Source organism: Sceloporus occidentalis, unplaced genomic scaffold, assembly GCF_023333645.1.
Source record: "Sceloporus occidentalis isolate IW3139 unplaced genomic scaffold, rSceOcc1.0.p SCAF_85, whole genome shotgun sequence".
NCBI classification, from domain to species: Eukaryota; Metazoa; Chordata; class Lepidosauria; order Squamata; family Phrynosomatidae; genus Sceloporus; species Sceloporus occidentalis.
Window position 1 is genome coordinate 1,090,395 of NW_028317065.1, and position 27,954 is coordinate 1,118,348.

At 41.5% G+C, this 27,954-nt stretch overlaps 1 protein-coding gene across 1 annotated transcript; it reads right to left on the reverse strand.

The window, feature by feature from the left end:
- LOC149285053 (anoctamin-8-like) lies at positions 1-27,954 on the reverse strand. Its single transcript, XM_089495851.1, has 19 exons — positions 27,948-27,954; positions 27,185-27,295; positions 26,784-26,916; positions 26,135-26,273; positions 17,240-17,336; positions 16,970-17,086; positions 16,339-16,466; positions 12,563-12,724; positions 12,026-12,178; positions 10,204-10,330; positions 9,744-9,799; positions 9,191-9,265; positions 5,966-6,109; positions 3,539-4,270; positions 2,532-2,723; positions 2,055-2,186; positions 883-993; positions 148-657; positions 1-75 (listed from the first exon to the last, which is right to left on the reverse strand). Exons 1-19 carry the CDS (start codon positions 27,952-27,954, stop codon positions 1-3), a joined length of 3,201 nt encoding a protein of 1,066 aa, XP_089351977.1.

The window sequence follows — 27,954 nt, forward strand, 5'->3', positions numbered from 1 at the left end:
TCACTGTTTATGTGCCTTGCCCTGGTCCTCCCCATCATCCATGGATATATCCTCTGAAAGCCCATTTAGCTGAGACTTGCCAGGTACTGTTCCATCAGAGGATGAGCCCATCCCTGTGGCCCCTCGTGGTTGCATGGAAATAGGTACCCCGAGTCCATTACCTCCCACCTGTCCTTCTCCCTTGCCCCCGAAGTTAAAAAGCTTTCCAGGGTTGAAGGGCTTAGTTGGAGAGTGGGCTCTCTCCGGTGTAGCTTCTCTTCTTGTTTCTGGGGATTTCAAGAACTTGAAGCTGAGGAAGCTAGGGATTTTAGTGTCTCCCCCTGGGGGTGATTGTGGAGATTTGGCATTGGTCCCTGACAAAAACTTGCTCTGCAGGGGAATAATTTGCTTTAGTTTTAGCACATTATTGCTGGCCAGCAGTGAGCTGGGCCTCTTCGGTTTGTCATGGGTGTTCCCCCCAGAGGGGCCACATGGCTTAGGTTTACTTGTGTTTTTTTCATGGGATTGGGAGTCTTGCCCTGGGGGTCTTCCTTCATCGGCTCCTCGGGATTCCCGCTCTTTTCGAGCATGGTAATCAGCATGGCGCTGCCTCTCCTCCTCCTCCCGCTTCCTGCGCTGCTGTTGCTGGTAGCGATGCTGAGCCTGGCGCTCATGTTTCTGCAGATCACAAATAATGGAAATACATGAGGGTGAGTTTATTACTATTGGCTTGTAGATGTTTTCTGACTTCTGACAGTGTATGTTTAGGACTATCTTTTATAGATTCCAATAAAAAATACAGTTAATCTGACAGACAGTGATCACTATAAGAATTAGAAGGTCATCTTCTCCTTACCACCATGTCTTTTAACACTAAAATTGATTCACATTCCAGCTTACTACCTTAAACGCTTCTCTCCTTTGATATTCCAGCTTTGCCATTTCCTCAGCCACCCATCCGGGGATGTCTGGAATTACCACATGTATGATGTACTTCAGGAGCAACGCAAAGTGCTGCAGGGAAAGAGTCATTGAGAACATTACACAGCTTTAGACTCATGTGCAGGCCAGACAAGTTTACAAGATAGAATACTCAAGTGTCTTAGAGAAACAAACATAAATACTTTCTATTCTTATAGTTAGTAAAAAGCCATCAGTGTGATGCAAGCAAATGTAATCGCCAAAATGCCTTTAATTCTGCGAGAACATACTGGAAGGTAGAGTTTTGGTTACTGGCATATAGTTTGGCCAGGGCATATATTATGGCTACAGCATCTATCTGCTAGTGCTAGTGATTTCAACCAAACTTTAGGAATGTCAGCTTGAATGCCATGATGAGCCCCAAGTTGTAATGGAAATTATAGCAGCTAGTATATTCAGAGGTAGTAAAGTTCAGTCAAGTTTACAATAGAGTTGTCAATCTGTTGTCTTGCAACCCAACAAATTTCAATTTACCAACTCGGGAAGAGCCAAGTAAACCCAGAATTGTATTAAACTCAATAGCACCATCAGATATGACAAACAACTTGACAACTATTAAGTGGAACTCAACAGAACTTGATAGTAGACTTGCAATGTCCAACTTGACAACACACAATGCTGCAGTAAGCTGACTGCAGCAACACTCTAACAGGTTCCTCCCATGTGTGCAGCCCACACATAAGAAGATTAGAGATTCCACATAGAATTGGCAACACAAGAAAAGGTAAATGGAATACAAAGCAAATGTAGCAATGTAAAAAAGTGTCAGTAAGCTTGTGTTAACGCGTGGCAATATATAAAACCCATGTAAATCCCTTACCGCCAACCCCACAAAAAAGTTGTGCAAGCCGTATATAAATAGATTTACTGAAATTAACTTTTTATAAGTCATTTATTTATAGGGGCTGTCAAACCTCCTTAACAAACTATATTTTTATGCATTCACAATTTACCTTTTATGTATTCAGCACCTGACTTTTATTTTTTGCATACACACATCATAACAAACCAAGCCAAATACAGGTGAAATGCACACATGCTAGAAACACTGGTATTTACCATAAGCTAGAGGGGGGAGAATGACTGCTACAAACCTCTAGGACCACAATAAATATGATCACACTTTCAGGTCCCAGCCACGGTAGGAGTCTCTGTAGCTGCCCGCACTGACCAATCAGGTAACAGTTCACAATTATGGCTATAACACCCATTGCCTCCATCACATTCTGGAAAGACATGGTGATAATCATCAAGCATGGCTTTTGAAAAGTGTCACACTTTGCCATTTTCTGCCAACATCTATATTACCCTGGAGCCCTAAAGAAAAAGTTAATTATTAAGTGGAATAACAGGCCGGTTTCCACAATCATACTATAAACCTTAATAAACACATAATTGAATTATATAGTGCGATCATGTTCCATAATATATATATATATATATGTGTGTACTTGAGAAAAAAATTATGAGTTTATGTTAAGGAAATATTAAATAACTGATTCAAAATGTAATAAAGGGGATTCAGTCATTCTGTTGTCTAACATTACTTTCCAAACCCACCAGCTCCTTACTTGCCACTGTCCTATACCATCCACACGGCGACCAAATGGTCTCTGATACCCACTGCATAGCTTGAAGGCATCACTGCGTATTTCAATGATATTGTTAATAAGGGCACATAATGCAGCAAGTGGGAAGGCCGAAGAGAAGAGGACCACATAGCCAAACTGCACAAACATCTCTTGGTAATCCTGAAAAGTATCCTGGGAAAGAGAAATGGTCTTATGAAGCTGTTTGTGTTGCTAACTACAGTATGGTACACGGGATAAAGAAAATTCAAGACGGCTAAGCAAGTCACAGCAATAAACATTTCCACAATACAAAATCTAGAACCATATAGACAGCATACGCCTAGAAAAATTACCTAATTCTGAAAAGGAATTTAAGGACGGCACGATTTGTGAGTGATAAATTATATCGCAACAATGGGGTCATTATTAATATATACTGTATATAAGTGATTATGTTGCAGGATAAAAGGCCTTTAGAAATAAATCCATTGTGTTAATGTACTTGCTTACTACTGTTACAAGAAATAGATAAAATGTGGACCGCAAGCTATATTTACTAAGGTCCATGTTGAAGGTACAGAATAAGATAGCTATAGATCAGATTTGGAGGGAATTTATGTGGAACTCAGTACAAGCAAGCAAATCTGATTGAACCCTACGCTCAAGATAACTTCTAGCAAACACAGTATTTCTAGATGCTTATTTTGAACCAAATTAACTGGAGCCATAACGCAAACTGCTGAAAAGCATGTAATACCACATCTGTGCTATTTGCATATATACATTTAGTCTATGTCATATCTTTTAAAGGGCCAGCATAAAAAAACAAAGCCGCATAAGATTATGGGACCTCAGAGGTCTCTTCAGATCAAATACTTTTTTCTTTGTTAGGCCATTAAGCAGTATCACCTTTGACTAATTACTCCATCTTCACTTGGACTAACACAGCTATGTCCTAATTCATAAAAGCATATTCAATTATACACATGTATTTCACCCCCTCTCACCTCGTACTTCTTCATACAACTTTCCACCTCAGCCTGTGACAGCTTTGTGGGGTAAAACTCATCTGGAGGGACCATCCAGGAGTCTCTTTTCTGCTTCTTATCCAACTCATACTCTTCCTCCTCTCCGCCCTTGCTTAATTCCTCACCCACAGTCACTTTCTTTCTTGATCTCCTGTACTGCCTCAATTTTACCCCAGTCTCTTGTTCTCCTCCATCCTGCTGGCCATCAGTCTCTCTCTCGTCTTCCTCATCCTCTTCCAGCTGAAACACAGAGGCAGGGTCACTGCCTTTCTCTACCAGTGTAGGGCTACCCTCCTGCAGGAACCCATCTTCCTCCTCTTGCTGGGGTAGAATACAGCCTTCTCCTCTTTTCTCACCCTTCTCCACAAAACTAACCCTCTTTAACTTTAGTCCACAATCCATAATACTTTCTTCTTCTGTCTCATCATCTTCAGACGCTATGCCTTCTTCCTCCTCCTCTGGCACCCCACATCCTCCATTTAGGCACTTTTTGCGCCCAACTGAACCAGGTTCCATTGAGTCCCCAGAGAACCATGTTGGGCGCTGAGGGATAACATACTTCTGCAACATCCTCCTCAAGCCATGGTGAATGATGCGCCAGGCGGATTGTGGATTCAATTCTCCTTGCTGGATTTTCTGGTAGAGGTGGGGCTGTGAGACCTCCTTCATGTTCTGCAGGAATTGGCGTATGACCAGGAGCGTGGCCAGCATCTGTGTATGGGGGCAACAAGGCACTTCTGGGATCAGGCATGGACACCATGGACCCTGTCTATTAAATGGTGCAAATTAATATTGCACCTTACAGAATATGACACTGCAATTCCCTAGATGATCTTAATAACATAAATGACAGATTTTCTTTGGGGTATTACATATTTACCAATGTAAAATATATGAAATATGTACGTCCCTCAAAAGAAAAAAATGTAACTAAAGGATATATATGTGTGTAAAAGCAGCGTCACAGCTCTTTGTCTGTAATACTGATTTCACTGCTTTACAGAGACAGAGTGGAAATTGGTTCTCCCACTGCCTGTGCTATGAAAAGGGTGGGACATATGGGGGCAACAACGCACTTCTGGGATCAGGCATGGACACCATGGACCCTGTCATCATGTTATATCGCATAAGCCATAGATTACACCTTTTTTTCTGTACTTAACTTATTGTGAGAACACAACACAAATTTTATTGGCCCCTTGTTTGGTAGCTTGGGTTTTGGGTAAAGGCAACCCACTGAAATCAGAGCTGTTTAAACCCACATTTTGGAAATAGTTGCTGTAGTACATGCTATACTCTGGGCACTGCTTAAACAAAAATTGGCTACTGGATAATTACATGATAGCTTGGGGTGTATTTCTAAGATATTATTTAAATAAACGTTTTCTGGTTTGATGATAACTTTGCAGTGTTCATCTATTCAAGCTCATAACCCGATTTTTTTTAACACATTATCCCAATTTCTTCCTATTTTTATTTAGTAATTTGCTTATATTCTGGATATTGATGACATTTTTCCTATAATTATTCAACAGTAAGATAAATATTCCCTGAATAGGTGTCCAGAATTAACCTCCACTTTTTTGTTTTTCATAAATAATGAATCTTTAAAAGTAGGTCTCTTTCCTAAAGCATCTAGGAATAAGATTTTGTTCCAAGTATTTATCTAATAGCATTATATTCCACCAGTTAAATTTACCAATTTTACCATTTTTTCTCTTACCAAAGAGCTTCACAAACTTCCAGCCCTGAGCCCCTCACTTTACTTAGAAGAGTGGCACCAATCTTAAGAAAATTCTTAATCCAGGCAAAATCGATCTTTTATTTAAGGATCTGTAAAACCCTTGCTATTTTTTCTGAATGTGAAATCACTTATATTATATGACCATACAGAATTACTTCCATATACACAAACATTTTTTCCTGCCGACTGGAGTTAATTATACTCACAATTGTCCAATATTAGTATTAGTTAAATGATTTGCTATGTATTTTTGTTGCTTGTTTACATACATTATCTATATGCTGTGAGAATATTCTTTATTTTATTTTGGTTTATGTTCACTTGAGGTTTACCTTTTTAGACGGTTCTTTGGCATTTTTGTGTGCAACAGAAGAACACTAGACAAATGATTGCCCATTTGGTTAATTTACCTTCTTACTTAGACTTAACTATCCATCAGCTTATTTGGCATTCCATCACAGGAGGTTTGTGGGAGCCACTGATTTTGGCAGTGTTGTTTTAATAAAAGCAACTTATATTCATACGCCAATATACTAGAGGTGAAATGCCTTTTGGTAACATTTACATTTAACTAGTGGGAGTAGCTATCATGCATTTTCATTATGCTCTGTTATGCAACCCACATTAGCACCAAGCTTCCCACCCCACCACTCCCTTCATACTTTTGATCTGATGAGACACCCGGCTGATCTGAGTAGTGCCCTGAGGAAGATGAAGAACAGGTGAAACTGAAGGGTGAGGAAAGGAAGGAGAGCATCTTTAGTCTGACGGGTGATGCTTTGGGGGAGAGAGAATACAAGCAGGAGCTGTAAGGTGAGATGGAAAGCAGGTAGGGAGGGAAAAGACAAGGAAAAACAGAGGGAAATGGGAAAAAAAGAGATAATGAACAAAAAATGAAAGAGGGAACTTAAGAGAAATGACAGAATTAAGGCAACATCACATGTTCTAGTCCCCATCAATTAACTGGCTCACCAATAATTTAGAAAAGAACACAGGTCTAAAATTATATTTATTACGTTTATTACATAACGTGCTAAGGAATCCAAGCAAACTAATCGCCCCCGGGGGTTTGTGTATGCGGGTACCCCTGGCCAAGGGACTGTGAGAGTGAGGCGGTGAGCAGCACAGAAGAATTTTCTTTTTCCTTTCTTGATCACCAGTAGTAAGTTATGCTTATTGATGGTTTTTTACTTATTATCAATCCCTTTATTTGTTGCCAATCATGAGGGTATTATTTGAAGAAAGAGACCATCACTCTTAGGAGACAGCTATTACTTTAAACTGCTGCTCCTTCCCACATCAATTTTACCCATCCTTTTCTATCTGTTCTTACAGTGAATATGTTACCAACAACATGTTGTAAAATACTCGAGCATTAAATTGGGGACAAGAGATCAGACAGGCGCTAATGAGTATTAGGATGGTATTAACGTTTAATATGTGCTGATGCATATAGTGCCATCATATTCAGCTGAGCTATATAAGTGATATGGAGCATACTAAATAAAATATTAGTTATGTATTTAAAGCTCCTTTTTTTCTGATTTTGGGTTATGGCTTGTAACAGCCCACCTACTGTCACAGTACAGCTGTACGAAAAGGGAAAGCTGGCAGGAAGGCTGTGGTTTTGACTCCCTCACTTCGCTATTCATTATGAAGGACACACACTAGTACGTTTCTCCAGCAAACATTGCATAATGCATAATTTAATGGGAAGGGAGACTGATGGAATCACATGGATCTAACTCTGTGTTACACATGGCCAGCCAAGGTCTTCCGCACACTCTCACAGGGGTTGGACCTTCAAAACATATAATGAAGTCAAGGATACAAACCCACTCTGTGGCAAACTCTCATGTCAACTCTCCCTTTAGGGAATAGATCCAAAAGAGTGAGTTCCAACTGTAAGGTTCTGCAACCTTCTATATGTTAATATCGTACAGCATCAAACAAGAGCCCAAGGGGTTTAGTTAAACATGTGATTCTGCGATTAACTTGTCACTGTCGATTAGAAGAGTAAATAAGTTGTGAAATGCATTTTATTTCCGTTATTTTTTTATGTGCCATTTATTTTCTACATAATGATCCTTCCAAGTGGCATGCATTAACCCTTCACTGCCATAACGTCACAGAGACAGCTCGCTTTTAGGTCCTTTTGAAGATGACAATATAGTATTGTGAACTACTGTTACCTACAGTACACCTTATATTGAATATGTAATACCTATATTTCCTCACAATGATCGCACTACACTGTGTATTAGATTTTTTTTGTCATGGAATTAAGTCTAGGAAAGGACCTTGTGATAAAAAATATGGAGAAATGGTAGGGAAAAAGCTGCAGTAATAGAAGCTCCAACAGTCCAACAATATGGTATGGTTTTCTCCATTGAACTGCAACCTTGAAGAAGGTGAAGAAAAATGGGACAGATGGGATGGAAAGGCAAATGGATACATTGAAGGTTGATACAAGCATTCCTCATTTTACATCATCAACTTACATCAGTCCTCCATTTTAGACCCAACTGCAAGTTTTTGGATACTATTGCTTCCCCTGTGCCGTTCCAATAAAAACTAATTTCCTGCATAGTGCTATTATGCACATATATTTAAAGCAGTGCACTTTAGATTAACTATAAAGCCCAGTGAGTACTGTGTTTCCTTTATATAGTTACTTTAATTTCATTTCTATAAGCAAAATGGGCAACAGACCTCAAAAAACAAACAGGCAACAAAAATTGTACTTAACTGATATAATTTTGTCTTATGTCATTTTTTTCCTTAAGCCTAACCAGATGTGAATGTGAGGACTGCTTGTATAAGGCAGACTGTGGGACACTATTTTGTTTTAGTTTTTAAATCAAGCGCTCTTCCCTGTTTAATTGCGTAGAAGCAAACAACAAGCTGACTTCTACCCAATAACCAATGCATACCACAAACACCTACCTTACCTTAGCTAAGCAAAAATATGGTCAAAAAGTGAGACAGATTGACTTCAGATAGGTGCTTTTAAAAATAATTTGTTGGGTAAGCGCTGATTTCATGCTTTCTTGTACATATTGGTTATTTCAGTAGCACCCCAAAATTTGGGCTTCATTGCTTTTAAGGGTGTCTCTTTTTTTTTGTACAGTTCTAGGTTATGACCAGACCTAAGGTTTGAGCACCCCACCTGCCACGCAGGTGCCTCAGTAATGGTGTCCAGAGAGGGCTTTGAATTGCACAAGAGTCTCAGTGGGTTAAAATGCAATGCAGTCTCACTGATTTAGCTCCTTGGTAAGCAATACAGCCATGTTACGATTACACAGGACTACTCCGACATAGTTGCAGGCTAAGCAATATATGGCCATATAGTGCAACAGAAATCCCAATATTTATGAGTCTGATAGGTGCTTTAAAACAGTATTTGCTGGGTGTGTGCTAATTCCTCGCTTTGCTGTATGATCTGTATTTTTTTTATCACTGCCCTTTTCCCTTTGCATTTTTGGATTTTTTGAGGATTTGCCAATAATATGTCCTGAGGAAAGTTAGCAATGACTGAAACGTCGACTTGACTTTGAATAAAGAGAAATTGTTAATTTAAAGACCTGGAGTGCTGACCATCTTTTGAAAGTGCTATATATATATATATATATATATATATATATATATATATATATATATATATACATATATATAATCTGTATTAAGTTTTGTATGCAACCTGAAAAAATGCAATTTTCAAATATATTACAGTATGTTAGTAAGCTTCCTTGACCCTTTTATACCACCTGGTTTATACATGCTAATATAATTAATGGATTTTGGTCGATTATCCCTGAAATGTGCTTCTAACACCATATATGGATCCCCACCAAAAACCACAGCCCAAACAAAAAATACAAACTTACCTCCTTCAGTCGCTCCATGTCCTTGAGGTAGAACCCGATATAGAAAAGACTCAGGTAGGAATTTACAAACTGGAACTTAAGGGAGACGGGTAAAATAAAAACATACGGTGTCAAAATATGAGAAAGAAAAACGGAGAAAGCATAAACTGTATGTAAACAACTATGCATAAAGATGGTTATGATGGAGTGAGAGAATGGGTGGAATGGTGATTTACTAATTAATGAGAAACAAGGGGAGGGTCAAGATCACTCAGCATATAACTTGCCTCCATGAAGAGGTTAATTCTCGTTCAAACTAACATCCAGATTCTTTATTTTTCTAATGCAAGATTCAAATCAGTTGCTTCCCAAAATAACCCAATTAACTACATGGAATACACATTTTTCAAGAGTCAAGCAATAAGTAGGTGCCTAGGATTGTAATGGAACTTGCAGCACACCTTGAGGTCCTCTAAAAGATGTGGCTGTCATATCTCTTGCATGCATTCTAACCTCATATAGCCTCAATCCAGTGCACATCTAGGAATACAATAGTGTGGAGCATTCTACTTACTAAAACAATTTTGATGATGAGATGTTTCTCATAGGCACTCTGTAAACGGTAATTCTCTGCAAAGAATGAAAAGAAGTATAGGTAAAAGAAGGCACATGTTTTAACAATGAGAGAAAGCAATGATGACAGAAGGAAGATCCTGTTTTACATTCTGCAGAGATCACTTGGTACCAACAATTCTTTTAGACTTACATTGTTTTATGGTAAGTCATACATCATGCCACCACTTAGATCTAATATCATGGCAGACTCAGTCCTTATTTTATTATGGTTTTTGGCCACAATAAGTAATGCTGCCCCATGTTCTCATGTTCCCAATAAAACTCTCTATGTTACAGAGAATAAAGCAATAAACTAGAACAGAGAACACTACATAAAGACAAAATGAAAAACTGGAATATGGAAAAGAATAAACAGAGGGATATATCCTGACGGCAGGAGAAAAAGAGATCTATCATACCCATATCATTTAACCAGTACGCTATCTTCCTGTAAACCTCGTCACAGGAACTAACTATGACAGCCAGGAGGATCTTGGGGAAGAAACGCACAAGCCGAGGGAGCTCCTTTATACTTAGCACAAACTCCTGCCGAAAGATAGAGAAGCATAGAATGAGTGATGCTAGGTAGTTGCCTTAATATAGAAATATTGCTGCAATCGGAAATCAGGTTAATTATAAAAGTCACGTGCTTTCAAAACCAGCCCCAGGACCATCAGTGCGTCTTACTGAGCGCAAGTTCATGATCACATATAGACATATCACATATCAGTAGCTTCATCATTTTGACAAATCAGTTGGTGCTTATGTAATAGTCAACTGTGACAGGTTTATGACAAAGTGCGCAGTTGATGTGTAAAAAAATCTGAACGCTCGATGTCACGGTAGTCAACATGAAGGTTTATGGTTGCCCCAATGTTTTAAAGCTTTAATCAAGTACTTTTAGTATATTGGTGTATGGTGTTAGAGTGTTTGTGTATGGTCTTAGAATGTGTGCTGGTCTATGGTGTTAGATTGCAAGTCCTGAAGAAATACTGCCCCTAGGTGCCAAAACTCAATGCTCACCCCTGAAAAACAACTTCAGCTAGTAGCCACTGGGTGGTAGTATACACTACATAACAAACATGTACTCGGTAAAACTGTAAACTTGTCCAGGTAATGTGGTCTCATATTAGATACCATTGTATACAAAGTAGAGGCGGCCCTTTACAAAATGATGCTCAGTCTGCTTGATAGTTTTCCTGCAACCACACTGAATAACTGTGTCCAAGTTTTATGGTTCCCAGCTATACCTCTGGCATGACATTAAAATACCTATATGGTGGATGACCTTCAGTACGGCCCTAGATACAGAAGACAGCACCACAAAGAAATGTTCTTTAATGACTGCTGTTTTACCAGTCTGGCATGCCAATATAGACAGACCTGATTCTTTCCATGATTAATCATATGGAGTTTGTGCTATATGCCTTCCAACTAAGTAAGACATTAAAGGATTTAGTTGTCACACAGTTATGAAAAGAAAGGTTTGCAGTTCAGGTGTAGAAATGGTTAACCTCTATAAAACATCTTAAGGAACTAATAAAACCAGCCATAGCCCCCACATAGCTTCCACTAGGTACCACCTATGCAGCACCTAGAAGAAACTAATAAAGCAACTGGAGGTACTGCAACTGTACATCACCTTGAAGGAGCTAATAAAGGAGACCCACTGTATACCTCCTACTCTGGGTCGTTTGGTTAAACCTCCATGGTGGTCAGACAGCCTTTGCCAAGCCAAATACTCATTGGGGATCAGGGATGTAAAGGATTGTGTAATTATAGTTCACCAATAACCATTAGAACAACCATATTAGTACCGTACATTTCTAGGGCCAAATGTATATAACATGGAGGGTAGAAGGCTTAGAATAAATATAAGAAAATGTTTCTTCACTTAGCAGTTAGAACATTTTCCCAGCAAAAGTGGTAGGGGTTAATACAGTAAGGAAAAACGATGCATGAATGGGATATGCAAAAAATCAAGAAGTTAAGTTTGAGGTCTAACTGGAGTAAAACTAGTAGGCTAAATGGGCCAAATGGTTGTTATTCCCATCAAATTCTATATTTTCTACCTAGTGGCTACATCTGCTCAGGTCAGTTTTGAGAACACTCTGTGGATCACTCTGATGATGTAACTACTATTCTAAAATAAAAGACTGAAATCAGTAAGGTTTACATAAAATCAGAAACCAAATATTACTGCACTAGTAAGTTTTGCTCAGAAATAAATATTCCACTAACCTGAAGCTCAAAGCAAGCCAGCATCACCACAAAAACAAAACACAGACAGGACACGCAGACTGGGAGACTGACGCAGGACTGGAAAAGTAGACGTTTCCAGGGTGGGTAGTAGAACTCTTCACAGTTGGTCACTGGACTAATCCTCTTGACACCCTTTGGAAACATTATAAATCATGAGAAATGCTATTAGGAGAGATCAGATTAAAGAAGCAATATTTGTTTGTAGGGGAATCAAGTCCTTACTTTTCACCACTTTTATCAGTACTGTTTGCATTAGGGTCAAGACTGCTAACTGCTGACCCAGCATAATGCACATTTTATTTGGAGAGATTTCTTTCGCGTCCTCTTACAGGATAAACTTTGCACAGTTCTTCTTGCTGGAGTATTTTATTGGGGTTATCCATTCATAGCTCACACTGACTGAATGGCGAATTAAAATGTTTAAAACAACTGTAAACTACTGTTTTAGTGAGTATTCCTTAAGATCCCATATAAACATTACCTTACTCACCCTCATTACTCTAACATGTCACTCACCCTGAATTGAGGACGTGGCTCCTCAATAAACTCAGCAGGGGTGTCCAGTGTGCCCCATTTGTAGGCCTGCTCTGCTCCTCTTCGTTTCCAACCCTCCAGGAAAAGTGTAGCCCAAATGACATTGAAAAGGGCAAAGACCACGCAGCAAATATCACGACTGGTCTGAAAAATGACAGACGGTGAATAGCTGAAGGGCCAGGCAACAAGATAGGACAAATGCAAACAACACATCGACACATAAAACCCTACCCTTCTTCTACATACCTTTTTATTAACAGTAATTCGTTCAGGAGAAAAACATTGCTCCCTTTCCAAGCTTTTAACTAAAGTTACAAAGTTATTGTACAACTTTGATTTTATTAAGGCAAATCAAAGTAAATGAACAAATCTTGCTTGGAAAGATACACCAGTAAGACATCCCTCGCTTTCAACTGTACTTAGAAGGGAGACATGCTGTATCAAGAGAACTTGGTTCTGTCCCAGAAATAGTCTGAGATACAGAATAGCCCATATCATCTTTTTGGTTGGAATTCTGAATAGCAATTTCTCCATGAAAAGGCTGTCAAGTCCATGGAAACAGCAATAGTAAAAAGGTATGACCTTTGACTGAAGGTCTACATTTGGTTCCAGTACATTTGGAAGAAGACTCTTCTGTGGTTTAATAAATTCAAGGAAATCACGCACTCAGTAACCCTAGACGACACCAGGCCCATGGGTATTTGCTAGGCCATAGCCACCTGTGAATTTTAAATTCTCACCTAGAACTTCTGCATTGAAGGTAAAAGCTTATGAGGTACCTGGTGAGTAATTTGTTCAAAATAAAAGAAGCCATTTTCAGTGACCAAATTATATAACACTAAGGGGAATGTCAGAAGGCCATTGCAGAACTGGAAACTATGCTGAAGGAGTCACTCAGACATGAGCTATTAGCTAAGTTACAACCAAGGTGACAGTACAGTACAGACTTGCCTATTAGGCAAGTTTATTCGTTAAGGTCCATGTTCTTATTAGTGCTAACACGACTGACCAAAAAAAAACCAGGACTCAAAATTACAGACAAGTCAATTCTAAGTAGTAACTCGACTAGCCACAGTTACAATGCTGTCAAGTGCTTTTGAGTTTCTTTTGAAGATAAGTTTCATTTACCAGCTGTAGAATTGCTGTCAAATACCTGAGGTACTGGAGTTGACGGCTCAGTCTGTTTGACTAGTCCCAAGTCAGCTCACTTTCCCGCGGCGTTGAGTTAATTCGACAAGTTTTAACCCCCTTTTCAAGTGACAGTTTAAGTTGTTGTGAAAAAGAGAGTTGCTCTGCTTTCCCTTGTACCTCCATGCAAGCTGCAAGTCAGATCCACTTGAAATCTAGTGAAGCTGGCAGTCCACAAATTGCTCTACTTACAAACAATCACTCACCATAACCTTGATGGCATGTGGTCTTTTAACCCTTTCTGTGCCAATCATGTATGTGTAGGCAAGGTTGGCAAAAAAGGACTCCAGTATCATTTACATGTCTCACCCCCACCCATACAGTTAAACTTGTGTGTTTAACTGTATGCGCAGTTACATTTACAATAAATAACACCACATGTTTACCTCTTAAACATGTAGGAGAAATGTGCCATAAGTTTCTAACATTTTACCTGAGCATAGTAAATGTAACCTGACTTGCATACCATTTACTAGTCCTCAGCCTCTAACGACACTGGCATAAATGTAGCCATCATATGAATAGCATGAATTGGACTGTAACAAATACATCTTAAGGCTGGGGGAGGACAAACCCTGGACACCTGGTTGCCATGGTGACTAGAGCACTCCCTGGCACCCAGGGTTGGGCGCCTTATGGCATCAGCTCCACCGCGCCCCTGCAGGAAAGCATAGGGTGCCGGATTCACTAGGGCAGCAGTGTGTCTCCATGAGGTAAGAGGGGGAGTAGTGTTTGTGAGTATGTGTGCATTTATATATGTGTATATACATATATTAAAAGCATTAGGAAGACTTCTAAAGTGGAAGAGTGCATGACTGCATCGCTGAGATAACCTCCTACTGCCCCTATTTATCGCTTGACAAGATGGTGACAAAGCTGGTTCACAAGTGGACTTTACAAGAGTTGTACCCTAATGGTGACTGAAGGTGTCCAAGTACATTAGAGTTAATGGATAAAAGACACACTTGAGCCAAATGTGTTATTGTATGCGTTGTTTAAGTTTGTCTGTGTTGAAGCCATAGTCAATATTGTTAGCCAGATGGTGGAATGAGTAAGTTTAAGACCATAGTTCCAGGCACCAGAGATGGCTACAGATCTGTTCAGGCATGACTCTGTGTGACAAGAAGAAGCCTTAAAGCTTCATATGGCACATTTAAACACACAAGAACATTTGACCTTCCGTTGAAATTACTTTTATAGGCGCAAGAGATCATCACAAAAAAACGAAACAATAAATACCTATTCTCCCTTAACGCCTGAACCACTCCTCAGCACTTACTAATGGCGGAGGCAGCTAAGCTACTTCATACTTCATGTCACTGTCATTTGCACCTCAGCTGTGCCTCTTCCTCAGCCTTTTGTTCTTACTTCTTCAAGACAGGAATTCAATATATAAAGGGCATCTTGTGCCCTGGGAGCTCTGGGGTATCTCATTCCAAAACTCTTCTTACACTGCTGTTTCAGGATCAGATCATGAACCTTGACATTTATAACACAAATTAATGTACACCGATCAGCCATTGCAGTATGACCACTGACAGGTGAAATGAAGTGAATCTTATCATGGCACCTGTCAGTGGGTGGGATATATTAGGCAGCAATTGAACATTTTGTCCTCAAAGTGGTAGATGCAGGAAAAGTGGGAAAGCATAAGGATCTAACCAACTTTCACAAGGACCAAATTGTGATGGCTAGACGACTGGGTCACAACATCTCCAAAACTGCAGTTCTTGTGGGGTGCAGTGGTCAGTACCTATCAAAAGTGGTCCAAGGAAGGAAAAGTGGTGAACCATTGACAGGGTCATGGGTAGCCAAGGCTCATAGATGCAAGTAGGGGGCAAAGGCTGGCCCATATGGTCAAATCCAACAGACAAGCTTCTGTAGCTCAAATTGCTAAAAAAAGTGAATGCTGGTTGTGATAGAAAGGTGTCAGAACACACAGTGCATCACAGTTTGTTGTGTATGGGGTTGAGTAGCTGCAGACCAGTCAGGGTGTCCATACTGACCCCTGTCCACTGCCGAAAGTGCCCACAATGGGCACGTGAGCATAAGAACTGGACCACTGAGCAGGTTGATGGCCGGGTGCGTGAGCGTTGCTTACCTGGAGAACACATGGCACCAGTATGCATCCATGGAGGCCCCACCCTGGAACTTACAGGACTTAAAATAATTTGCTGCTAACATCTTGTTGCCAGACACCACAGCACACCTTCAGCGGTCTAGTGGAGTCCATGACTCAACGGGTCAGGGCTGTTATAGCGACAAAAAGGGGACCTACACAATGTTAGGCAGGTGGTCATAATGTTATTGCTTATCAGTGTATGAAATTGTTTAATTTGCAAAGGAAACAATTTTCTGTTGTACTTCCTGCTGTATTTACACCCTGCTGAAGAATCTTTTCTGCCAGTGGCAGGAAATATATTAATTATATTAATATATTAATCCTGCCAGTGGCATGAAATATATTAAATATATTAATATATTAATGGAATATTTACACATAAAGTGTGTATTTAAAATAATTATGTTTGTTCTTTTTTTTTATAAATCTTATATTTTAATGACTTTACCTGGTCAGACTCGGTAAAGAACCACAGCATCATGCCAAACATGGCAGGATAGACCAATGACGAAGTGTAGAATCCAAGCCAGGAGAAGTACATGGCAACCTTCACCCCAAAATAGTCACATATCTCATCTGTACAAAGAGATATAATTTGTTGAGAATAACTACCATGCTTTACTGTACACGAGGCCCACATTAAAATAAGAATACCATTTCTAGTTGTTACTTTTATAGGGAACTAGATTAATAAGGAAGCCCAATGAAGCCATCTAGATTGTAAGCTCGTTTGAGCAGGGCCCTCCTCACCTGTAGTTTCTATAAGTCAAATTGTTATGTTTTATATTATATATATGTATGTCCTGTTTGCCCATTGTACAGAGCTGCAGAATATGGTGCTATAGAAAATGAAACAAATTAATAATAACATGGAAACAAATTATTAAAAAGCTGGATACTACTGTATACACAATGTAAATTTTTAGTTGATATAATATGAATGATTTCATATACATAATTAAAATAGATAGGTGTCCTGCATCCTTAAACAGAACTTATAAAACATGTTTCTTGTAAAGTAGTCAAGCCTCTCCTCCTTAACATTTTTGTAAAGAATATTATAGAAAAACTTGTATTACCAAGAGGTTGCCTTTCACAAACAGCCTGGACCCAGGACTTCATGAGCCGGCTCAGTATCCGCTGTTCATGGACAGGAAACACCTGCTGGATGACCCCACGAGCAGTAAGTTCTGGGACTGCAACAGTGATGAGGTGATGTACAATAAGCAAGAGTAGAAGAATGAAGGAGAAGGAAAAAGAAGGTAAAATTTGAGTGAGAGTAATTCACAAACAGAAGGTATAAGGGGATATTTAATTACACCAATAAGCTTGTGTAAAAGCTCACTCACTGATTGGCTGCCCTTCCAGGAAGTGGATATTATGCAGAGATTCACCATGTTTGGCTCTGAGGTTCTCCATCCAGTACCTGATGATGCTCTGGCGTTCCTGCACAATACCAGACATTTATTAATAAGCTGTGTCTCTCTTATTTGAAAACAAAACAAGTTCTACATAAACCTGTGCAGCACAAGGCATTTCAATAAGTCAAGGCCCAGCACCATGCTCGAGAGGTATTCTGGAACTGCGCCACTAAACAAAGTGAACAGATGAGATCATACAAAGCAGAAACTAAAACAGCAGTATTTCTGCATTGTGATAACAATGCTGGGCCTGTACACCATGTGTTTTCGTTACAGATGTGTTCCAACCTTTTAGTAACACTACCAACCAGAAGACCAGTGCTTTTACAATCAGGGCTGGTCTAAGCATTTTTGTTGTGGCAGCAGAAGTATATCACGTAATAAAGCAGATAGACACCATATATAACGCAACAGAATATCACATCATAATGCAGGGCTCGACAAATCCCAGGCGCCAGGTCGCCATGGCGACAGAGAATTTTGTCCCGGCGCCTAGGTGTTTGTCAGCCTCTTACATCTACAAAAAATTGCCCCCGCGTCACCACGCGGAGACTGGGAGTCTGGGCAGACAGCACAGCCACTTCGAGCCCGCCCCCGAGCCTGAGATCACTCCCACGGAGTGATCCTGTAGGCTGAAAACACGGTTGCAGGAAAACCAGCAGGCTACAGCAGTCATCAAATAGACTCCCCCTGCAATGGCTGGCCTATAGACCAGCAATTGCGTCCCATCTGCCAGGGACAGTGGAGAGGGTTCTTCGGTCTCCACATGAGTGTGGAGAGCAGCCCCAACCCTCCTCTGCTGCCCAATCGCTCCATGACAGTGCAGCGTTAACCCCTTCAATGCCACAATTGTGTATGACACATTCGTGGCATTGCAGGGGTTAACATTTGTCCCCAAAAGCTTGTGGGGACTAAATATCAGTCAATGTTGTGCTCCAATGGAACATCAGCATTGAAATAGTTAAAAAAAAAATAATAAAAAAGAAAAAAAACAGCACTGACCTGGAAATGTCAGTGAGTTTAGTAAGTGGGCTGATGATGATCAGATCACTCCTAACCAACTGTTAGTTTAAAAAAAATCCTGTCTCCTAACTTTTTTAGCTGGCGCCTAGATTCACAACAAATTTGTCAAGCCCTGTCATAATGCACAGGAATATCACATCATAACACAGAAAAACATCATATTATACAGTAACTAAGAAATATCACATAACACAGAGAGATATCTCACTATAAGGCAGTGATATCACATCATAAAACAGAGATACAACATCATAACACGGAGGAATATCACATTATACTGCAGAAAAGATGAGGCAGAGAGATATCACAAATATTCAGCTTTCTCACAAGTATGTCACAATTATTTCTGGGACACCCAGTAGCGTACCTAGCGGGGGGCGGGGGGCTGCGGTCCGCACCGGGTGCCGCTCATCAGGGGGGTGCCAACTTGCCGGCACCCGGCACCCCTCCAGAGACGGACAGTAATGTCCGCCGCTGGAGGAGCAGGCTCCCAAGGGAGCGGTATCAGAGGTCTTTAGCCCTTGAACCCGGCTTAAAATCACTCAAGGGAGCCGGGGCCTTAACAGACCTCCGATATCGCTCCCTTGCGATCCGCGCGGCAACAGCTGCTGTGCACCGGGATTTGTTGTCAGATCCCGGCGCACAACACTGAAGCCACGCCCACTAAACCGGAAGAAGACAGAAGAACTGAAGAAGAGGAGCGAAGAGGAGGAAAAGAAGCTGTAAGGAGAAAAGAGGAAAGGTAGGAAAGCATTCAGTGAGTGAGAGTGGATTGGTATATGTGTGGATTGGTGTATGTGTGGATTGGTATGTGTGGATTAGTATATGTGTGGATTGGTATATGTGTGGATTGGTATATGTGTGGATTGGTATATATGGATTGGTATGTGTGGATTGGTATGTGTGGATTAGTATATGTCTGGATTGGTATATGTCTGGATTGGTATATGTCTGGATTGGTGTATGTGTGGATTGGTATGTGTGTGGATTGGTATGTGTGTGGATTGGTATGTGTGTGGATTGGTATATGTGTGGATTGGTATGTGTGTGGATTGGTATGTGTGGATTAGTATGTGTGGATTGGTATATATGTGGATTGGTATATGTGTGGATTGGTATATGTGTGGATTGGTATATGGGTGGATTGGTATGTGTGGACTGGTGTATGTCTGGATTGGTGTGTGTGTGGATTGGTGTGTGTGTGGATTGGTATGTGTGTGGATTGGTTTGTGTGTGGATTGGTATATGTGCGGATTGGTAAGTGTGTGAGAGTGATGGGTGTTATGCTGTACCATTTCCAATGTATTTTTCATTATATAATTATGCTCTAGTACATCATAACTCCCATCACTCTATACTGTTCCATACAGTGGCAGAGCTGGGAGACAGAGGCCTTGCACCCCCACCGCAGGACTCCTGAAAGGTAAGTGAACTTCAAAGTGGGAGAGGGTTGATAGTTAGGAGGGGGTAGATAGGGAGAAGGGAGTGAGACGGGGGGATAGGGGGTAGATAGGGAGAAGGGAGTGAGAAGGGGTAGGTAGGACAAAAGGGAGTGAGAAGGGGTAGATAGGGCAATCATACTCCTATCATGCCAAGTCTGCGAGTACATCCTGGAATCTGGGTATGCCTGGGCATGATAGAAATGTGATTGCTGTTAACAATCATATATATATATATATATATATATATATATTAATATTGTTATTTAATTGTTTTGTCCTATTTTGGTGTGTTACTTGCTTGAAATAAAAGTTTTTTTTATGGTGTAGGGGGGGGTCATATTCGGTTTCGGCCAGGTAAATGCTGCATTTTCGGTTTCAGTCCAGAATTCGTTTCGGTGCATCCCTACTACTAATAAAGTGGTAGGCCTACACCACATCAATGTTTGGCTTAGTGTCAAGGCTGAGTTGGGAGCGGAGCGCAGAGACACCGGGTGCAAGGGAGTGAAGTAAAGGGTAATCCAACACACAAAGTCCAGAATACAGCCAAGGGTCAAAAGTCCATGTAATCAGATCAGAAGGTTCGCAGTACAACAAGGGTAATCCAAAAACAAAGTCCAGAAATCCAGCCGAGGGTCAAAAGTCCGTATAATCCAAATAGAGCAGAACCAGCAACAGGGTATAGGAATCCGGTAGGGAACTTGAACAACCAAGTACTGAAGGTACAGGGTTGCAGGTTTAAATAGCCCGCCTAATTGTTACTCCTCCTCTAACCCCCCCTCTCTCTGTGGCTGTCAAGTAATCCCTAATCCCTCCCCTCTGCGGTTAGACCGCAGGACACGCCTCCCCTGGCTGTCAGTAGCGGTCTGGGACTGCAGGACACACCCCCCCGGCTGCCAGCAGCGGTCTGGGACCGCAGGACCCGCCCCCCCGCCACACTGTTAGTCCTGGCGTGCGGCTGCCGCCGCAACGGAGACCGGGGACGCGGCCCGCGGCACGGAGATGCCGTGCCGTGCGGCCGAGGATGTAGCTGCTCAGCGGGGACTCCGCCGGGTGAGGACCTCCGTCGCCGACGGGTTGGGACCCGACGGACATATGGCCGAGGACGCGGGCGATGTCGCCGCCGGGCGAGAGCCCCCGCCGACGACCGGTAGGGTCCTGACACTTAGTATATAGTGATTGGAGTTATGCTGCACTATTGTCAATGTCTGGCTCAGTGTATAGTGATCCCTATAATTTGATGCAAACCGAAATGAGAGTGTCTGAGTCACCCCAGACAATAGGAGACCATAAGCCTTGTCGATATGTCTGAATTAAAAATCGACTTTATTATATATTAGATGAAATGCAATGGGTATCAATAAAAACCTATATAAAAAGAAAAAAGCAATGAAAAATTGGTTTGAAAGTGAATCAAAACAAATTAATGGCTGATATTTGTTGCTTTTAATCAATATTTAGTATAGTTTATTTTTAATTCAGACACATTACATGAATAAGCTATTCTAAGGTTATCTAGTCTGCTTATTTTGTTGCCAGATCACAGATTGGCGTGCAGGGAAGAATCTGAGCACACTAAAGCAGAACACGATGCAGGGCTTAATTATCAATTTTTCGGTGGTCCGAGTGGCGGACACCGGAATTCTTTGTCGCAGGCCAGTGTACACCACTTCAGTGTCTGCGAATCAGACCACCGACAAAAGTGATAACTGAGTTCTGCTATCTTATCCCAATCAGTAGACAAACACCCTTATCATACTGCGAAATGGCCTGGTCTTCATTACCCAGGCACTCCTCCTATACATTACTGGTACATTACTCGTGACCCTACATTTAATACACAAAGAAAAATATATTACTTTTCAATGGAAGTTTAGGAACTGTTTTGTCGATTCACTACACCAAAGTTCTGAATAGCTATTATTCTACTTTGATGCAGGAAATACTTTAAAGTCAGCCATATACTTTTATAATCTGCTTCATATGAACAGGAATTGCTATTCTAACCTATCAAAAGTATATACAGGATGATTTTTCCCGACATAAGCCTTCCGTTTGTATTACCTTAAGCCTGCTAGCAGTGGATAATTCGACAATCTAAGCTTCCCCACACTTTTAGCTGTTGTAGAAAAACCCAGGCTGAGAGTTCAACAACATATCATGATTGTGATTATGATTGTTTAAGGCTACTTGAATACATTCATGAGTCAGTAGTGTGGATTGAGACACTATTTCTTAAAGGTGCAGCCTTGTCCACAATATTTTTTTTTAAACTAAGGTTGGAGTTTAGCGATATCCTTAAATCCTCTGCTGATGCCTGAGATCAGGCCTTTTTACCCATCACTAGATTGTGCTTTGGCTTACACCCATGTCCAGTGAGTTGGATACAGGCCCGGACTGGCCATCGGGCACACCGGGCGTTTGCCCGGTGGGCCGGGCCACGGCAGGGCCGCATTGACTTAGGGGCTGATGGAGCTGCAGCTCCAGGCCCCTACCCTACCTACGGCCGCATTAACGCAGGGCATAAGGGGCACCTGCCCCTTAAGCCCGCCGCAACTGCGACCGGGTCCGCCACTCTAAGGGGCCGGGAAGTCCCCACCAAGGCCGGTCTTACGGGTCTGCGGCCGCACAGGGTTTAAATTAAAACATCGGGGTTTTTTTAACTTTATTTAACATCCTCCATGTTAAATAAAGTTTTTTTTTACTTTATTTAACATGGAGGATGTTAAATAAAGTTGAAAAAAAGCCCCGATGTTTTAATTTAAACCCTGTGCGGCCGCAAACCCCTAAGGCTGGCCCTGGTGGGGGCTTCCCGGCCCCTTAGAGCAGGACCGGCCTTTGGGGTGTGCGACCGCACAGGGCGTCACACTCTAGGGGGCGGTCCGCACCGGGTGCCGCTCATCAGGGGGTGCCAACTTGCGGCACCCGGCACCCCTCCAGAGACGGACAGTAATGTCCGCCGCTGGAGGAGCAGGCTTAAAATCACTCAAGGGAGCCGGAGGTCTGCTAAAGACCTCCGATACCGCTCCCTTGTGATCCGCGCGGCAACAGCTGCTGTGCGCCGGGGTTTGTTGTTAGATCCCGGCGCGCAACACTGAAGCCGCGCCCACCGCTGTCCGTGCCCTCTGAACCGGAAGAAGACAGAGAAGACAGAAGAACTGAAGAAGAGGAGCGAAGAGGAGGAAAAGGAGCTGTAAGGAGAAAAGAGGAAAGGTAGGAAAATATTCAGTGAGAGTGGATTAGTATATATGTGTGGATGGGTATATATGTGTGGATTGGTGTTTGTGTGGATTGGTATATACGTGTGGATTGGTATATACGTGTGGATTGGTATATACGTGTGGATTGGTATATACGTGTGGATTGGTATATACGTGTGGATTGGTATATAGGTGTGGATTGGTATATAGGTGTGGATTGGTATATACGTGTGGATTGGTATATACGTGTGGATTGGTATATACGTGTGGATTGGTATATAGGTGTGGATTGGTATATAGGTGTGGATTGGTAAGTGTGTGAGAGTGATGGGTGTTATGCTGTACCATTTCCAATGTCTTTTTCATGATCTAATTATGCTCTAAAAGTACATCATAACTCCCATCACTCTATACTGTTCCATACAGTGGCAGAGCTGGGAGGCAGAGGCCTTGCACCCTCACCGCAGGACTCCTGAAAGGTAAGTGAACTTCAAAGAGGGAGAGGGTAGATAGGAGGGGGTAGATAGGGAGAAGGGCGTGAGACGGGGGAAAGGGGGTAGATAGGGGGAAAGGGGGTAGATAGGGGAGAAGGGAGTGAGAAGGGGTAGATGGGGCAGAAGGGAGTGAGAAGGGGTAGATAGGGCAATCATACTCCTATCATGCCAAGTCTGCGAGTACATCCTGGAATCTGGGTATGCCTGGGCATGATAGGAATGTGATTGCTGTTAACAATCATATATATATACATATAATATTGTTTTTTAATTGTTTTGTCCTATTTTGGTGTGTTACTTACTTTAAATAAAAGGTTTTTTTTTATGGTGTGGGGAGGTCATATTCGGTTTCGGACAGGTAAATGCTGCATTTTCGGTTTCAGTCCAGAATTCGTTTCGGTGCATCCCTACTACTAAGCCAGACAATGAAGTGGTAGGCCTACACCACAACAATGTTTGGCGTAGTATATAGTGATTGGGGTTATGCTGCACTATTGTCAATGTCTGGCTCAATGTATAGTGATAGGGATTACGCTGTACCACTGTCAATGTGTGCCTCAGTATATAGTGATAGGTGTTATGCTGTACCACCGTCAATTTCTGCCTCAGTATATAGTGATAAGTATTATGCTGTACCACCGTCAATGTCTGCCTCAGTATATAATGATAACAGTGAGAAGAGGCAGAGGTGGTAGATAGTGATACAGGGGGACAGATAGTGAGAAAGGGAAGTTTTGTTACAAGTTTTTATTCCTTTCTTTTTTTGGGATGGGGGGGCACCAGAGGAGTAGTCCGCACAGGGCGCCAGAACACCTAAGGCCGGCTCTGCCTTAGAGTGGCGGACCCGGTTGCAGTTGCGGCGGGCTTAAGGGGCTCTGCCTTAATGCGGCCATATAGGCCCAGTCAGTCCGGTCCTGACTGGGCCTATTTTAAGGTAGGAGCCTGGAGCTGCAGCTCCATCAGCCCCTAAGTCAATCCTGCCCTGCCACAGGCGCGGTCGCAGTTGCTGCTTGCTCTGGCAACAAGGTAAATAGGGTGAGGGAAGGGGCTGCAGTGAGAAGGGGCAGAGGGGGGTTAGGTAGTGAGAAAGGGGGAGAGGGGATAGATAGAGGCGGTACATATTGAGAAGTGGGGAAGGGGGTTACATAGTGAAAAGGGGGAACATAGTGAGAAGGGGCAGATAAGATGATGAGAGGGGGTAGTGTGAATGCGTATGAGAATGAATGAATAAATGTGTGGATGAATTGTGTGAATGCGTATGACAATTAATGAATTCATGTGTGGATGAATTGCTTGAATGATTTGTGAGACTGCATTAATGAATGTGTTAATGATTTGTGTGAATGATTAAATGCAAAGATGGTACATGAAGGGTGGGCTTTAACAATAAATAAATAAATAAATATGGGCTGCTCAGGCTTAAATGCCCGGGCCTATTTTTTGTCCCAGTCCGGGCCTGGTTGGATACCTTTAAGAATTGTAGGCTGCTTACTTAAGGTTTAACAAATACTTTAATGAAACAAGGTAGAGACAGGCCTTATCCACAATAGATGACAGAACAGACGCAGCTGATGAAAACACTTCCATTTGGACATATACCATAGCAACGCGGACAAATCACAGTGACAAGCAAAAATGACATTACAAATACATTGCCACATTTTACAAACAAGCTATAACCCTACTGTCCCAGCATGGATGTTTGTAAACGCTTCCTAGTGGACAACATTAAGAGGATGAGATAAGTAGTAGGTTGCAGGTAGTGTTGCCAGATGCCATGAACAAAAGGATTGTATGCCAAAAACTAAAATAATATGCCACTAGGTAGCAATTATAGCTTGCAGTTGCCTATAGGGCTGGCAACAACTTGCTCCTGCATTAGCTCCAGAACAGCCATGCTCCTGCATTAGCTCCAGAACAGCCATGCTCCTGCATTAGCTTTCAAAAACCCTGGGGTAAACTACAGAAATAGAACATTAATGCTCCTACATTGTTCCATCTATGTCATTAGCAAAAGATGTGCTCATACACTGCGGCATGACTCATAACGAGGAAAGCTGTGCCTCTGCAACATGCTATCAAACCATTCAGAAATACTGTATTTCATACCTCCCAACATTTCAAAATGTGAAAGAGGGACACTTTTTTAAAAAAATCTCGCGGAACTCACATATACAAGCAATTACACTTTACAATGTCGTGCTTGCATCGCCACTTAAAACACGGGACAGAGGAAGGGATAGGCGGGACAGGGACCCAAAATTGGGACTGTCCCTCCTAAATCAGGATAGTTGGGGGCATGGTATTTTATAATATGATTTTAAAATCAGACGGGTGTTTGTCAAGGTAATTCACAAAGGCATTAAGTTAAGGTCAATAAGAGCATTTAAACTGCCGTAACAAAACAGCAATCCAATAAGGTCAGAAAGCGCAGATACAAGTACCAACCTAGTGCTAAGAAGGTCAACACAGAGGAATAATATAGGCTACTATGTCAAAGGTGGGGAAACAAAATCGCCCAGTGCTGTTATACTGCCCCTTCACTGTGTAACAGTATGTAGAATAGTTGCAGCTAGACACACTTAAGTAACAAAGTACTTAAGTGTATCATTCTCTTGACTGTTCCTATAAACACACAATTGAATGGAAAAGATGGCAGAACCTTACCTGAGATGTGAAAAAATTCAACTCATTTTCAATGTTCTGGTAGATATAATCCTCCTCACAAGAGAAGATCCGAGTTCCACCTCCAAATTCTGCTTTCACTGGCTTTCGCAGACCAATCTCCTCCGCACCGCGGAGTAAACTACCAAGTGGGGTAGAAATAATAAAACTTTAATAAAAATAGATAAAAGGAAGAACACTTACAATGAGACGGGGAAATTCTGACAATATATTTATGGTGTACTGGAGTTCTAGAGAAATAGAGTGTACCTTGGGGGTGGCATAAATAAAGCTAACGTGCGGTCTATATTTGGATCCTTACAAAACACACTTTTGAACTGATGTGCGCTCTCTTACATAAAATTTCATTTTAATGGTCTCTTCCTGTTTACCCCAAATCTTTTAGAGGTCTAATTAGTTAAACTACGCTTCATGTTTCATTATAAGGATTTACAAGGCCAGGGCATTCCAGTGGTCTTTCTGAATCACTTTCCTGCTCAGCCCACTTTATATTTCTCCTGAATCTCTACAACACTTCCACCACTTCCTGTGAAACATACACATAATTATTTTACCTCAAGTCTTACCCCTGTCCTTGCATACAGGAAAATACATTTCAGTACATTAGAGCATATAGTAGAAAGGCGCATACTTTTCATATGTAGATGTGACAAAGAAGGCATAGATTCTTGTGTGCCGCTGATGACGAATCTGCATGATGAGCTCAGGAATACCCAGTCGTACGTGGTTTAGCAGCCATAGTAGAGTGTGGTCATCAGTAGTGTCTGAGCATAAAGTAGTGAAAGGGTAGTACAGCAAGGTTAGTCATAATAAAAATTAAAGGTGATTTTCTGTTTCTGTGTTCATCACAACTTTCAACTAGCAGTGTGCTTTTGTGCTACAAGGTTACACGTGTTACAGCCATTTCTCACCAACAGGATCTCTCAGCTGTATGTGGCTGAGTGCTTGGAATGTAGGCAATGAAGGTACTTTTCAGATGTCTGACACATTCTTACAGTATGATAGGTGTAGCCCTTACAAAGTGACTTTTACCTGGGAACGTCATGACAACATCACAATTTTCTGTGGGCACTGTCTTCATCCAGGATTTGTGTGATGTAATGTAGCGACCAGCCTGCAGAAGGCGCTTCCCAAAAAGCTTATCTGTGAGGAGATAGGAATAAGATGGTATGTAAATTTTATACCTGTCCAGTACATCCAACAAACCGAAATCTATTTAACTGCAAGAATTTAGCATTTGTTAAACTTATTGACATTCCTATAGGGTTAGAGTTTTTATGTAATCCCAATTTTGTGCCACCATTAATACACCATTGTACTGTAAGACTGGATGTGTATAACAGGAGGACAGTGACCTGATAAGGTTGTAAGTATTTCAAATATTCCAAATCTACAAAATTGGAATACTTAGGTGAATAACTGTATTTATCTCTATGGGTTTTTTTGTCATTTTTTGATGGCTCCTACATAGTATATTTCTTCTCAGAATTGGCACAAGATCATTCTACATTCTGATTCATTGAATCCATAGCCATAGGGATCTTGGTGCCTGGGGAAAGGTCAGAGGTCCTGCCCCATGTTGATGTCATATCCACTTCTGGAGGTGGCTCACGCTCGCCTTCTCTCTGCAGTGTCTGGGGTAGCTGCCCTCTTGTCCCACAGAAGTTATGGCCCCTGCTGCCTCATCCAACTAGTTCCACTCCCCAAAACCCACTAAAATCTATGCCCATTGTAAATTGATATGGCGACGTGTTTGGATTTCCTAAGATAGTATAGGAATATATTAATTTCTCACAAGCCAT